Source organism: Enoplosus armatus, chromosome 12 (genome assembly GCF_043641665.1).
Source record: "Enoplosus armatus isolate fEnoArm2 chromosome 12, fEnoArm2.hap1, whole genome shotgun sequence".
Classification (NCBI taxonomy): domain Eukaryota; kingdom Metazoa; phylum Chordata; class Actinopteri; order Centrarchiformes; family Enoplosidae; genus Enoplosus; species Enoplosus armatus.
This window is the reverse complement of record NC_092191.1, coordinates 7,384,027-7,399,768: the sequence shown is the minus strand read 5'-3', so window position 1 is coordinate 7,399,768 and position 15,742 is coordinate 7,384,027. Positions and strand designations below refer to the sequence as shown.

General features: G+C 41.9%; 1 protein-coding gene across 2 annotated transcripts; it reads left to right on the top strand.

Annotated features, from left to right (window-relative positions):
• Nucleotides 1-527: 527 nt before the first annotated feature.
• atl2 (atlastin GTPase 2) lies at nt 528-14,980 on the top strand. 2 transcript variants are annotated; one of them, XM_070915563.1, is made up of 15 exons: nt 528-600; nt 5,733-5,899; nt 6,538-6,750; nt 8,127-8,129; nt 9,086-9,217; nt 9,336-9,440; nt 9,533-9,583; nt 9,671-9,727; nt 9,887-9,979; nt 10,224-10,362; nt 10,456-10,583; nt 10,986-11,042; nt 11,168-11,239; nt 11,358-11,789; nt 13,632-14,980. In XM_070915563.1, the coding sequence occupies exons 1-15, from the start codon at nt 528-530 to the stop codon at nt 13,749-13,751; spliced, it is 1,842 nt and encodes a 613-aa protein (XP_070771664.1). In that variant the 3' UTR covers nt 13,752-14,980. The 2 variants fall into 2 exon arrangements, with proteins under 2 accessions (XP_070771664.1, XP_070771663.1); XM_070915562.1 differs by lacking the exon at nt 8,127-8,129.
• Nucleotides 14,981-15,742: the final 762 nt, after the last annotated feature.

The following is a 15,742-nucleotide window of genomic DNA, read 5'->3' as shown; positions in this document are numbered from 1 at the left end:
TAAAATAAACATTTCTCACATTTTCACAAATTCAACTGTGTAATTATATTTCCTATATTAATTTTAAATTAATTTCCCTGAGATGGCCTAAAGGTTGATTCAAAGACCTCTTTACACTGCCAGGAATATAATTTTCATTTAGAAATCCCTTCTTTACCTGAAAGCTGTAAATTGAGTCTAAAAAGTAATGTGTAATTTGTGACATGACCTCGGTTCCCTCCACAGGGCAATATTCTTGCAGGGGTCCATAACTATTTACTCCGCCCCTGAATTCAGGCTACAAAAGGAGTGTCAGATTCATTTTTCAAATATGTAATGGCAGTATACTTAAAAGAATGTGTTCTTTTATTTTCAAAAACATGAAAAGAAATGTTACTTTGCGTCTGTGACATAAAAAAAAATAGTTTGCATAGTGCGGTGCACTTGACCCAGCTGCAGCAGCCTCGGGGCAGCATGAACCTCAGCAGCCAGCGCGAGAAGAAAAAAGCTTCTTTGACGTCAGCCACGTTAGATTTCAGTTGTCCAAGATGGCGGAGGTGAGCGGGTTGAGGAGCAGAAATCACTTCGAGCCCAACTGCAAAAGCCGAGTCGTTGACGAAGGTAAACCGTTGTTGATTTTTTCGAGTGGATTTATGACAGCGAGTCGAGTATGAGCTTTACGGAGTGGGAGGTTAAAAGTAAAAGTGTTTTTTTTGTTTCTGTCGTCTTTGTGAGTGGTAAACTCGCTTTTCCGTTAGCCAGACGTTTCTGTTTTCAGTTGGGAGACCCGCGGTGTCCTGCCAAATGTGGTACCCCTGCCAGAATATGTCTCCTCTTAGTTCGCAAACATAGTGTCAGCACAGTCCAGTCCAGACTGTGTGGAAGTTAGCTAGAGGGAGACACATTTCTATCAGCGTGTGTTTTCTCTCTGTCAAAATATGTTTTCGCTCTGTAACTTTAGGCTGAGAGAAGCTGTAGTTTGAAACTGACCCGGATACAAAATTTAAACCGCGACACCTGTCGGCTCATTTGTCCCGGCCGTCACTTTCACCTGTCCCGCAGAGGACCAGCGGGCTTGTCCGTGATGTCCTGTCTCTAAACCTGCCTGTAGTTGCACAGTCACTCTCTATTAGCTTGAGCTGCACCGTTTCTGAACTTTGAAACGCCCCGCTTTAACCTACACCAGGTTGCTGTAACGGGGGATTCAGCCTAACTAGCTATACACAACATATATAATCTTCTCATCCCACTAATGACCCGGATAGCCTATTATTAGTCTGTTCAGTTTGCCAGCAGACTTATCCCCGTAATTGCGAGACTAATTTTGTCCTCTGAACACAACTAGATACACGAGTGTGTATTTTACAGCCAGTGAAAGGTTCCAGGTTCCTCACTTTGCAGACTCAGTGTGGTGTCTAACTCAACTTAATATTACTTACAAATGTGCACAAATGTCTGTATTCCCAAGCTTTTTAAAGTAAATGTGATAACAATTTCTTTGGACTGGGTTCTTAAGCATCAGTGTTAAGGTTGTTTTTTTAAAACCAGGATCAAGGTTTTCATTCCGAAACCACCAAATATACAATATATTATGATAGATTAGTAAGGATCCATCTCCCCATCTGTGTTAACAGTGCTGTTGATTTAAAGCACTATGTTGTAATGACTGCTTTGGCAAGTGAGAGAAAGAGGGCTATTGCCAGAGCCCTGTTTTATAGATCTGAAACAATTAATCGATTAATTGATAATCGGCAATAACTTTGATAATCCATTAATCATTTCAGTTGTGTAATCGAGCAAAAATGGCAAATGTTATCTGGCTCAAGCTTCTCAAATGTGCTTCTGTCATATCAAACTACTCTGGGTTTTTGACTGTTGGTTGGATAAAACAAGGCATTTAAAAATGTCACGTTGGGCTCTCAGAACTTGTGACGGGCATTTTAACAATTTGTTTTGTTAATTACAAATAAAAAAAGTTGTGTATCAATACAGACATTATGTTTTAACATCTTAAAAGACAAAAAACAATATTTTTCTTCTGCCAATATGACAGCGGACAAATGAATGGACAATTTTACTCCAGCGCACTCTAATCTTTTGTCTGTTGTTGTACATTTCTACAAACATGTAGAAAAGCTCATCACTGAGATATGGTCAGGAGTCCCTTATCATGATAACCCTTATGTCTACTTTCACACAGGCCAGCTGACTCTGTGGCAACAACATTCATTCACTTCGGCTGCTCTTAATCTGCACTTTGTCCTCACAGACTCCCAATTGGTCTGCTTGCTGCAATTGAACATTTGCCCTCGTTGACTCTTGTCCAGGGAGGCCGTGTCAGGTTGTCTGTTGGCGCTGGTGTGCAGGGAAGTCAGTGTACCTGCATCTTAATAGGCTACGGTGGATTCCTCGTTCTCTTTCGTAAACTCACTCTGTGCAGGCTTGTTGTCTTGACATATAGTAAACACATGTAGCCTGGTTGCTGAAACTATTATTATTATTTGAAGTGCATAGCCTGGATGTCACAAGTCTAGAAGAGGGTGTTGAGGGATTAATAATCAGTGTTGCAACAGTAGAAAGGAGATGTTTTCCCTGCTTTCTAAACTTAAAGTGCCAGTGTTCTCTCTTATGATTCAAATGAAAAGGTGAAATGTCGTAACCAACAAAACATCATTGTCACTGACTAACTCACAGTAGTATTTTCCTTGCATAACTCAACTTCACTCCCAAAGATTTGTTAAGGTTTCTACACTAAATCCTTTGGAAAAAGCCAGAGAAATTGCCTCTTTTAAAGTATGAAACATCCCGTATTTAGACAGCTGGTTAACTTAAGTGGACCATGGCCTTATCAAAGTCTGCCTCAGATATAGTGCAGGAGTCCAGGGAAGGCAGAGCTGATTTGGGACGCAGTGCTGATATGTAGGCTAGCCTGCGTACATGCACTCTATTCTTGCCATGTATAGTTAAAGATAGACCCCCATCAGTACAGGAGGGATGCACAACACTTGTGTGTTTATGTACTGTACAAACTAATCCCTTGGTAACTTTGTGAGTGTTTTGGGCAGGAAAACATGTAGGCCAGTTAACATCTGCTCAGTGCCTCCATAAGATAAGAAGTAATGTAGCTAATTTTAGTTCTGCCCTTGTTTTCTGCAAGCTGAGGAGTAAGACAGTGCATTAGCCACTTTATCATGAAGGGTGAGTGTAGCAGTGAATGCACGTATCAGCTGAGCTAATGGTTTTCCACTGGCTGTTATGCTTCCTTGCATGCTTATTGTGTTTTGTCTCTCACACACATTCTGCTGCAATACAGACTCCTCACAGCCCCACAGCAGAATAGTGTCTTTGTGCTGGTCCCCTCTATGGCTGCAGTCTGTGCCACTTCATCCTGCTGAGTGCTTGAGGGAAACCTGCACTGCCACAGACTGGGGAAATGTGCAGGAGCATTTGTGTGTGGAGCAGATTACTGTAACTGCTCCGTGCTTACAGCAGCTCCTCAAACACTAGCACAGCATTGTTGCTGCCCTTTGAGAATTTGCAGCACCTCCAGGTTGATCTTTGAATGTCCCATTTACAGTTGTCCTCGTGAGCAAGAATGTCACTCAATGTTCTCAAAACTGCCCTCCCACCACCTTGAAATGGTCTTGAGTGCAGTGCCAGACGCTGCCAGTGCCGGGGAGTCAAACAAGCCTGCATTTCCTTTTTTACTTCTTAAAAAAGTACATAAACAAACACACAGCATAACAACTAAGAGTCATTGCTTGTATCTTGAACATTGTCTAAATCATGCTGTTGGTTTTATAGATGCGCCATTTGAAAAATGTTCTTTCCCCCTTACATCACTGGTTCCTTGGCTTAGACCAGCAGATTGATAGTGCCCAGCACTTCCGAAGAAAATGCTCATTTGAAATTCATTATGCATCAATGTACTGTGTAAAAAAGATGTGATGTCTGGCTGTCTTGTTTTCTAACTTATGTGAAAGCTAATTTGTGTTCTCACGACCAGACACTACCTGAGGCTATGCATGGAGGACAAGTTTGTAATCAAATTGTTTGTACAGCATAAGCTGCTCTCTTCCTACGTCAACCACACAGGTGGCATATCAGCATCCAGCAGTCAAGACAGACAGACAATACTCTACAAGTTTGTTTGAGAGGTGTTCTGTTTCCCCACAGTTATTGCTCTCTCAATTAAGCACACAGACTTGGATATATTTGGTTTTGAAGTCTAAACCAGTGGATTCAAAGCTGCATTAAAAACAACAAAAAAGCTTTCATATCTAGCTTAATCTTTAGATAATTATCTACCAACTATCTATTATCATATAATAAATGATTAGTTGATTAATTGTTTAGAAGACAGACAGTTTTGTTTTCTAACACACAATTGTGAGGATGTTCTGCTGTTTGTCATATGTGATGTTAATTTGACATCTTCGGGGTTTTGGACTGTTAGTCGGACAAAACAAGATATTTGACTTTGTCACCTTGGGCTTTAGCAAATTAATCAATTTAATCAAGAAGATAATTATCAGGTTAATTGATCGTGAAAATAATCGAATTAGCATTTGTGTGGCTACTTAGTGAGGGGTAAAATCATTTGTGTGCACTCACGCAACCTTTAGTGTTCGTTGTGTGCCCTCTTGATGTGTCATTAGAATTTGTTTTTGCTTGCTAGACATAGATGACCTCATAGCTACTGTATGCTGTATTAGTTTTCTTATTGTTGGATACAGGTGTTGTATCCAGGTGTGTCTATGAAGCAATACCAGGAGCAGTCTGTTGGGTCCTGTTGGTTTTCCGAAACCTAATTTGTATGTGGTGAGAACCATTATGGTGCTACAACTCTGAACAGCTGAATGAATACTCACTTGAAATGTTTGAATGATTAATGCTTGATACTTGTTGTCCTACCTGTTCAGTGGACTCACTGTGGACTATATGACCAAGGGATTGCCACTTTCATTATGTACTTCAAGGAGTGTCATCTTAATCCTGCAGCACCAGTGATTTCTATGTCTTGAAAGGAAAGCAGGGAACAAGGGTAAACTGTGATAATGTTACAGGATGTTAGTGCTTTTTTTCAAGCTGCTTAATTTGTGAATAATATGGTGATAGTGATAGTTATGGACACAACGATTAATTGATTAATCTATAAAATAAATCAATTGTGAAAATGATAAAAAAAAACAATGCTGCCAAGACGAGCTACTTGTGTGTGTATACGTTGTAGTTTGTGGTTCATGTGACAGGAAGGAAGGCATCTTGCAGTTTTAGAGGAAATGTGCTTTAGATTTAAAGGAAAGACTTTCACAGAAACATCAAAATGGCAGAGAAGAGAAATGTGAAAACGCTGTCCTCGTAGCTTTTTTTTTTTTTTCTTGTGTCCTTTTTGCTGGCCCTTTGTGATTTTCAGCGCAAGGCTATTTTTGAGCTTGACCTACATGTGGATAACAGTATTTAGCGCAGGACAAAATGCTGGAAAGATTCCTGTCTACAATTTGACCACATATAGGGCCACATAATATTTCACTTTCTCTTTAACTTCTCAGAACAATAGTAGTTATGTCACGCAAACAAATGTATAACAATGAATCATGTTCCTTTAGAAAAATGGTTTTTGGTCATAACCCTGTTTCCACATTCTTCTTCTTCTTCTTCTTCTTACTTTACGCCCATTGTCTGCAACCTAACATGTTGAATGCTGCTATCTAACCAGTCTAATTTGATCTTTCTCTCTTTTTACTCTAAAGGCTTGAGTGGCGTGGAAGATGTCCCCATTTTTCGGCATAAGCAGAGGCCTCCTTTAGCCAGGCCCGAAGACCTGGAGGATGAATTGCTTCCCAGGACCACGGCTTCAAACTCGGGCAAAAATGCCAGCCTCACCCCCTCACCAGATGAAGAGACTCAGGAAGAAGAGGTAAAGTGTTTGTTGACAAGCATGTGCACCATATCTAACTATGATTTGATGCAGCTGTAACTTAGAGTACCTGTTTTTCTTTCATCTTTCACCACTCTGTACTTTATCCAGAAGAAAATGCTTTTAACACATAGCTTTGGACCTAAGCTACAACAATTTGTTTAAATTTGGGAGTACATACTATACTACTACATTTTATGGAAGGGAATAGGCAAGAATCGAGATAATCCAAATACATTTTCTCAATTCATCATCAGTTAATGACAATCAGGGCTGCAACTAACAGTTATTTTCATTATCTATTAATCTGATGATTATTTTCTCAATTTATCGAGTAGTTGTCTATAGTAGTCTATAAAACAATGATGAAAATTAACATATTTTCCCAGAGCCTGATGATGTCTTAAAATAGTTGTTTTGGTTTGACCAACAAAGATATTCAATTCACTATAATGAAAGACAGGAAAAAGCAGCAAACCTTCACATTGGAGAGGCTGGAGACGCTTTGTTGCTGATCTCAGCCTTGTAATTTTCCGTTCCCTCCCTCCTCCATGAAACCTGCCTCATCACCAGTGTAAATCACTTAAACCTCTCTCAATGCCAGAAAGCCCTGATTGATTGCAAACTCATGTCTTCAGGCAGTGATAGAGGAAGAAAAGGCCAGGCCCATCCAGATCGTCCTGGCCAACGAGGATGAGCACAGCTTTGAGCTGGACGCTGCAGCGCTGGAGAAGATCCTGCTGCAGGATCACGTGAAGGACCTGAATGTGGTGGTGGTGTCTGTGGCCGGGGCCTTCCGCAAGGGCAAGTCCTTCCTGCTGGACTTCATGCTGCGCTACATGCACAGTCAGGTGAGATAAATAATGTGTGATTTTCATACTGTTTCTGGACATAACAAGGGTTCATAGTCTGTGGAGATTCATTTAAAAGAGCATGTCAACACATGATGTCCAGTGTTCCTGTTATGTTGCATATTGATTAGAAGTTTATAATCAGGACAAAATAATATCCAGTCAGAATTTACACCATGGATGCACTGATGATACGTACGTATCTGTACGTGTCTTTGCACCGGCTGAAGCTGGAGGAGTTCACAATTATAATTGTTTTGATAACTTGCACAGTGATGTGTTTTGTTTTTTTAAATGTATCAATATACACATGACTGATAATTACATGGTCATTTTTGCAGAAATAAAACTGAGATTTGTTTCTTTAAATGCCACACAACTGTAAAATAGTGCTGCAACTAACAGTTATTTTCATTAATGATTATCAACTGATTATTTTCTCTGTCGTTTGGTTCATAAAATGTCACAAAATAGGGAAAAATGTCCACCGAAATGTCCCAGAACCCAAGATCTCTTCAGATTTCTTGTTTTGTCCAATCAACAGTCAAAAACCTAAATATATATTTAATGTACAATCAAAGAAGACTAAGGAAACCAGTGAATTACTCAAAGCGATTAATCGATTATCAAAATAGTTGACCTGACCTCATCTACTTCTGAAGTTCACATTTGTACTAATTCTGAATGGCCCCTGCTGAAGGTGTGTTTACATGTGCCAAATAAACAGTGCACCCCTCCTCTGGGGCTTTGATGTTGTGTAACGTTCGCAGTCAGTAGAGATTGTGAAAACCGGTGGGCTAGATGAATAAGTACAAAACAAGAGTTTCCTGTTTGATCTCGGACTGAGAAACTTACTCAGCCAGGTGAGTAAGACGTGCAGTAAGGAGCATTAATGTGACAGGGTGGTTTAACTGGTCTCAGACGTCTGGGTAGGTGGATTTTAAAGTGTTGGGGAACGCTATGATAGTAAATCAGTGTTTTGTTAGCGTTTTGATCTAGTATACCTAATTTTCCTGTGTGGTTACAGGCCTTTGTCTGTAAATATGAATAACACAAAGTGGTACATTACATGTCCACACACACACACATTCTTGAGCATGTCCACCCAACAACTGTGTGACTTCCACCGACATAAGTATCAACAACTAGTCCTTCAGACCTTCTGACAGCAGCCAGGATCACCTTACACTCACTTGCACATGCTCTCTAACACACACACATGCACACACACTTTAACACACACACACAACAGGAAAGAGGGAGGAATGTCCGGGCCCTTTCTCACAGCTGTTTGGCAGCATGAACACGGCCATTCATGCAAGTCAGACCAGAACTGCATGTGTTCACATTTTTCCACATTGATGCTGTTTGTTCAGGCTGTGGTTATGGGGAGTATTCTTGCACTGCAGGTATTTATTATTATCAAATGACAAACTATCATTTTGCTCTGTCATAAGATCCTGGTTAGTCACTCAGCACAGACGCCATGCTGCAGTAACCAGGAATCAGAGTTCATGAATGCTTTGCCTTGCAAATGAGGTATTTGCTTGTGAGGTTTGTTTATGTTTCCTATTTGTGGTCAGTCGATCAGCTAACTTGTCAGCCAGAAATACAAGGTCACAATGTCTTGCTTTCAACAGTGTTAGCTGTTTTGTGTTGAGGGGCTTATAATGATCAGTAAAAGCTTTTCATTCAGAGTCTTCCAGAGTGATGTGTTCATGCTGTTACTTTAGACACTATACACTGTAAAAACATGAGGTGTTGGGTGTGATGCTACAGTGCCCTGCTGTGGATTAACACTGCAAGTAGGCAAACAAGAAAGACCTTTTTATCAAGGTCTAATAAACATCCCAGTTGTTTTCTCAGTCAACACTGCACTGGTAGATGATGTGTTAGTTATATAAGGCTTGTCACAGTGTGGCCTGATGGTGGTGTTGGATTAAAGACTGCAGGGTCACCAAAATTATGGGTTTTTTCTATTGAAGTGTGAATGTGCAGATCAAATTTCACACCAGTTTGGACACAATTGGAAAATGGAAATATTGTGGTCACAGACTAATTAAGATACAATATAACAATATAATACATTATTTCACCACAAATAAAGACGGCTCCTCTTGTAAAATGAATATTCCTCCAGGTATTAATCTTAGCCAAATGCTGGTGGACTTCAGTCCATTGACCTATACTTTTTCACTCCTCCCTTTGCCTGTCTGTCCTGCCCCTCACACTTCACCCCTCATCTGTCCTCTCAAACCATGTGGATTTTTCTTCTGTTTCTCTTTCCTCTCATTTTACCCCCTCCCTCTCTCCTCCCTCGTTCCCTCTGCTGCAGGATGAGTCGTGGATGGGAGGTGACGACGAGCCCCTGACAGGGTTCACCTGGAGAGGAGGCTGCGAGAGGGAGACCACAGGAATTCAGATCTGGAGCGAAGTCTTTGTGGTCGACAAGCCTGATGGCAGCAAGGTAGACAAAAAAAACAATACCAGAAGTTCTTGTGAGATCCAAATGTATCTTTGGGAGTATCTTGGCCTACAAGCTGAAGCTGGCAGCATATTACATTTATTGCATCTCGTCCCAACAGGTTGCTGTGCTCCTTGTTGACACTCAGGGAGCCTTTGACAGCCAGTCCACCATAAAGGACTGTGCCACTGTGTTCGCCCTCAGCACAATGACCAGCTCTGTACAGGTGAGACTTAAAGCATGTCTTGTTTAGTTTAATAAGCTGTTTCTTTTTTTCCCTTTAAAATGTAAAACTGATGTTTGTTTTTTTGTTTTCAGGTGTACAATCTCTCCCAGAACATCCAGGAGGACGACCTGCAGCATCTGCAGGTTGGTGTCATTTCTTCTACCAGGAAAAAAGTCTGTTACAGTAACGTCTGTTTTCTGATCATAATTAGTTTTTTTTCTCATATGTAGCTCTTCACAGAATATGGCCGGCTGGCAATGGAAGAGATCTACCTGAAACCTTTCCAGGTACTGTCTGCTTCTGGACACTGTGTGTACATGCATGTAGTGGAGACATTTGTATAGTCTTAATTAATGAATGCCTTATACTATTGAACTACTTTTTCTTCCCAACATCAATCATAATGTGTCTCATTGTGTCTCTGTGATGTTGCCGGTGTGTTTTAGTCCCTGATGTTCCTGATTCGGGACTGGTGTTATCCTTATGAACACAACTACGGGCTGGAAGGAGGCAACAGCTTCCTGGAGAGAAGACTACAGGTGAGACTCTTTCTTTTAAAAGTTGAAAATGTACTTTTGTTGTTGTTTTTTGAGGATGCAGGTTGCTGATCAAACAAATAGTTTTTCTTCACATTGTTGAAGATACTTTTGCAGCAGGTCACACACTCACTCTTCCTGTCAGGCACACCACACCCCTTTTTGAAAAGCATGAACATACTTTGTTCTACACAAATTTGCTTAGCACACTTTCACTGTGAGAGTATTTTGTTTTCTGCTGACTCAGGTGAAACAGAACCAACACGAAGAGTTGCAGAATGTGAGGAAGCACATCCACTCCTGCTTCTCCAACATCGGCTGCTTCCTGCTGCCACATCCTGGCCTCAAGGTGGCCACCAACCCCTACTTTGACGGCAGGCTGAGAGGTGAGACAGCATGAACACACACGTGTACTAATGATGAAGAGGGATGGCTAAAGCATGCTGGACTGAAATGTCATGCGTGTTTGTGTGTTTCAGACATCAATGGCGATTTTAAGAGGTCGCTGGCCAAGCTGGTGCCTCTCCTCCTGGCCCCAGACCGACTGGTAGAGAAGGAGATCGGAGGCAACAAAGTCACCTGCAGAGATCTCCTGGAGTACTTCAAGGTCCTGCAGGATTTTATTAAAGTCCAGTGGTTTTCACACTCATAGGTCACAGGACGATAACCATACAGCCTCAAATTATACATTCTGCTGCCAAAAAATATCAAACAGAATATTTATGGTGAATAAACGACACAGTAGACTCCTCTAGAGAAAAAGAAAAAACTTGAAAACCTCAATCATAAAATGATGACACATCAGGGTGATGATGGTTTGCAGAGCTGTGTTTTAAACTTTCCAGACACACAAGTGGACGTAACATAGGTGTGCTTGGCAGTATTGAATCCTGTTGCACACTTCAAATATGTCCCCCAAAATGACTCTTGCCAGGCAGTTTATTTCCTGTGTTAGCTGCCAGACCGGAAACACTGGTGTGATCATCTGTATTATTTCACATTCCTGCAGGCCTACATAAAGATCTACCAAGGTGAGGAACTGCCTCACCCAAAGTCCATGCTGCAGGTTAGTTACTATCTCAAAACAGAGGGATCTCTATTAAGTATGGGTCACGCTTTTCAGGTTTTAATTCTCATCTCCAGTGGTCATCAAAGCTATCTTGAATGTCAATGTGTTTTCCTGTTTGTCAGGCGACCGCAGAAGCCAACAACTTGACTGCAGTGGCAGGAGCCAAAGACATGTACGGCAAGAGCATGGAGCAGGTAAGGGCGTGCTTAATATGGTGAATACTGAATATAATATAATGGAAGTGGAGTCTTCATCTCTTCTGTCAGTCACACGTTCTTCCTCTGTCACTTACTACCCGTCTTTCCTTTTCAGGTCTGCGGTGGGGACAAGCCGTACATCGCCCCGGCTGACCTGGAGCGCTGCCACGAGGAGTTTCGCGAGCACTCGGTGCGTTTCTTCCGCTCCGTAAAGAAAATGGGCGGTGAGGAGTTCTGCCAGCGCTACCAGAGCCAGCTGGAGTCTGAGCTGGACGAGACCTACTCCAACTTCTCCAAGCACAACGACAGCAAAAACATCTTCTACGCAGCACGCACACCCGCCACGCTTTTTGCAGTCATGTTCGTCACCTACGTGGTGTCTGGGGTGACGGGCTTCATCGGCCTGAGCACCTTAGCGGCGCTGGCTAACCTGGTGATGGGCGTGGCTCTGCTGTCGCTCTGTGCCTGGGCGTATGTGAAGTATTCTGGAGAGTTTCGGGAGGTGGGAACGATGATAGATCTGGTGGCTGATACACTCTGGGAACAGGTGGGTCATTGAAGTGTGTGTGTGTGTGTGTATTTATTAATCTACATGGTGAGGAGAGATTGTGTAGCAAGAAATAAAATGTTTTAAAGATTGGGCTTGAAGGAAAACACTTTCAACAAGTTTTATAATGGTTATTGTTAGGGCATTTAGGTATTAATTATTAGGAGTTATATCAGGTACTTTCAGCTAGAACTGATGCACTTTAGGTCAAATGTTTTTCGACAGAAAATGTCTGGCAGATTAGGACCAGCAAATGTTTGGCATTTGTGCTTAATAAATAAGTTAAATGATCAGGATCAGGCCGTTATAAAATTCTGTCCATCGATTGAACAACTTCCAGCCCTGCATTTCATAGTTTGTCCACCAGAGAGCACTGACAGGTTTATTATTCAGCTGTAAAATGTTTCACTCAATACATATACTTCCTGGTTAATAGCTAAATTTAAATGATCTCCATCAAAAATGTTTATTTATATAAAAAAAAACTACTGTGTTTTGTTGTTCATTTATGAAGACTGGGGATTATTTTTGGTTAAGTTGGGGTTTACATTTAAGTCAACGTTTAAGACACAAGAGTCAAATTACAAGTTTTTAAGTGAGTGACATTTTTTCTCTCCAGGGATATAACAACGTGTGTTTTAGTTTGAAGTTCTCCTTGTTGCCTTTTATTTCTAGGTGAATCCTTCCCTCAGTTTTTGTTTCCTTCTGTCCGCTGCATGTTTATCATCTTCATCATCCAATCATCCATCACAAACTCCAAAGAGAACCACTGTTTCAATCCACCTTCCAGCTCTCCGTCCACACTGAAACTCACTTTCATTTCACTCTCTTCAGTCCTGCATCAGTTGTTGGCCTGCAGACTGTACTCAGGAGAACAAGAGTTTGTAGTTATTTATTTTGAGTGCTGCTTTTGTGTCTCTTCCTCCCTCCCCTGCTTTACAGAAGACGGTCAGAAAGGTGAGAGGGGCCTTCTGCCTGCCGTTCTTACGTTCTAAACATCCTGCATTTCCTTTCCTTTTTACTTTCTCCTCCACTTCCTGCTACCAGTCTCCCTGTAGTCTTTTCATTTGTATGGTTCAACATCTGCCCCGTTTTCTCCTTTAACTCTCCCCAGACATCTGGGTCAATCGTCCTCATCTTTTCTTTCCTCCTGTCTTCCTCCACTGTCTGTCTGCTCCTTGTTTAACTCTCCCGTTCCTCCCTGCTGTCCTTGCAGGTGTTTTCCAAACTTTTGGAGCCTGTCAGGAGGCGCCTGGCTTGGCCCGTCTCTCTCCTCCCTTCATTCCCACCAGGAGCGACTCTTGGACTCGGAGGTCTGTCTCCTCTCAACAACAACTACAAGAAGACTAAATAGCTGCTGGACTGTCGGACTAAACTTTTTTCTCGTATCGAAACTTCTGCAGTTTGCTGGCTTCTTCATTTTCATTTGTCAGTCCAATGGTGCTGGATTCTTATACTTTAACCCCCTGAGGCCCTCTGAACTTCACTGAATGTATCTGAACACCGGCAGGCCAGGACCATCTCAGGATCTCGAGGACTTGCCGCCTGCCCAAACGGTTCTTAATAATCTTTGATGGCTCATTTCTCTTTTCTTTAATGTTTTGTTCAGTTGTGTTGTTTGAGAAGTTTCTGTGGTCGGCATGTTGGAGACTACATCCTGTTTTTGTTGTTCCTTTATTTTAATGTTTTTCTTCCCTAACTTGCCTTCTTTCAGTTTCTTTGTCCCCTTTTATAGATGATTTTAGACAAGTTAACTTAATTTGTTCTCACACTAAATCAACTTTTTGTCTCCTGTTTCCCCTCTCCTCCTCCTCCTCCTCCTCCTCCTCTCGTCTCCTGCAGGTTTTGAAGCCATTAAGTGAACATTATATGGAAGACAACGTCAGACAGACGGTGGTTAACTCGATCAAAGCCAGCTTGACAGAACAGGGCTCGCAGCACACCAAGTTAAAGACTCACTGACGCTCTTCCTCCTCATCTCCCCCGTCATGTTCATCACCCTCTTGCCCACTCGCTCAATGTGTTCAATCCTAGAACTGTGGAACTAGTTCAACACCAAAGCCGTTTTCCCCCTAAACACCCACCATCACATCGCTGCCCCGTCTTTATTTGCTGTTGTGGACCGGTTGGCTCGCTTGTCTGCCCTGCTCTTCATCGCCCCCCAGTGCCTCAGAGCAGAAACTGCACGTTCATGAGAGGACCGAGCAGTTGCCAAAACAGGACCTGAAGGACGGTCATCTTCTCCAGTGTGCCATGCTGTGATAGATGCATCTTGTGTTGTAACGCATAGGCTGAGACACACACACACACACACTGACATATTTGCTGGTAGTGGACTGCACTTGCTTCAGGATTGAGCTGTAATTCAGGGAAAACTGACACCGCCGTGGGCAGCTGTTATCAACAATGGATGCAAACTAAAACCCTTCTCTGTGCATTGAATCGTTTTGTCAGGCCGGAGCTCAGTTTACTTTCTCTTCGGCCGGTTTGTTAACGCTTCCTTCAAGCACAAGTGACTCAGAAAACTAATAATGAGGTGATTGTCATGTTCACTTTTTCTTCTGTTATTTCATTAAAATCAGGAAACGGGTTGTATTGATTCTGCTGAAGCGAAAGTAAATTGAAAGCACTGTCGTGGCCAAGCTGGAGAGGCTGTTTTTAACTGTCAAATTTACTGCCTGTCTCCTTCTGCAAGTCTGAACTGAACAGACGAGCGCAGGAAATCAAGCAAGACTGTATTTCTTTCCTCTGACCTACTAGTAGTTCACCTGCCTGCCTCCGTGCGTTCACACTTTGGAAGGCGTGTTAACCAGGTAACAAACTCTGGGCTCAGGTTGCTTCTAGACAACATCTGTGTACGTTTCTCTGTCTGTCCCTTTAATGTGTTGTGATTGTATTCCTGAAGAGAACTGTAGGACGCCTCGAGCCTCTCAGCTGATGTTTGATCTGTTTTTAATTTAGAACTGACGTGTTTTATCTGGCCTTTAGTGTCTTGTAGCAGACCTGCCAGCGTTTGGCCCTCTGCATGGTGTTAATAGGTACTGTGTTGTAGCATTAAGCTAGCGAAGAGCTTTTTAGAGCCCAGGCCTCTGTAGTCAGGTAGCCAGGGACGACTGTCATGTTGAACCATTTTCTCTTCCACTGCCTTTCACTAAAGTCGCACTTTCCCATTACCCCTAGCATCTTTAGGACTTACAGGTTGTACGTTTGATTCTTGCTTTTGAGGAGTTTTAATTTTATAGCGCAAACTCGTATTAACCCCTCTAAAGGAATAATTTGACATTTTGGAAAATATGCTTATTTGCATTCTTAGACTTGGATGAGAAGATTAATACCACTCATATCTGTAGGATGAACATGAAGCTACCGCCAGCAGCTATGCCAGTTAGCTTAGCTTAGCATAAAGACTGGCAGCAGGGTGAAACTTGAAATTCAAAAGATCTGCCATACCAGCACCTCCAAATTATTACATTCATACGCACATAAACACCAAAGTGTAAAAGTGACAGTTTGTCATTTTTACACTTTGTTTTTTGTATGAATTAAACAAACGTGTTTAATTAGTGAGCTTTAGAGGAGCTGGTGAAAAGATTTTGTTACCTTTGTACAGAGCCAAGCTAGCTGTTTCCCCATGTTTCCAGTCTTTGTGCTAAGCTAAGCTAACCGGCTGCTGGCAGTAGTTAACTAACAGACATGAGAGTGGTATCAATCTCTCGGCAAGACGGTGAAAAGGCGTTTCTCCCAAAATGTTGAACTATTCCTTTTTAACTGAAGAAATTATTCTGTCCACTTCTCACTGGACTCCCTCTCTTCAGCGAAAGATCAAGCAGTGAGTAACTTTTACAATTTAAAAGTGGTTACTCCGCAATAAGACCCTGACTTAACATAATTAAATGGACTGAAGAAACCTGTCCCCCTTTTTTTAAATTATTATTTTCTTTGTTCAACAGCTG

Excerpts from the sequence above, each read along its gene's own strand:
- atl2 (XM_070915563.1), top strand. The coding sequence starts at position 528 with ATGGCGGAGGTGAGCGGGTTGAGGAGCAGAAATCACTTCGAGCCCAAC. Across the intron at positions 9,728-9,886 it reads TCTACCTGAAACCTTTCCAG|TCCCTGATGTTCCTGATTCG; the intron begins GTACTGTCTGCT and ends GGTGTGTTTTAG. Across the intron at positions 10,363-10,455 it reads CTTTGACGGCAGGCTGAGAG|ACATCAATGGCGATTTTAAG; the intron begins GTGAGACAGCAT and ends TGTGTGTTTCAG.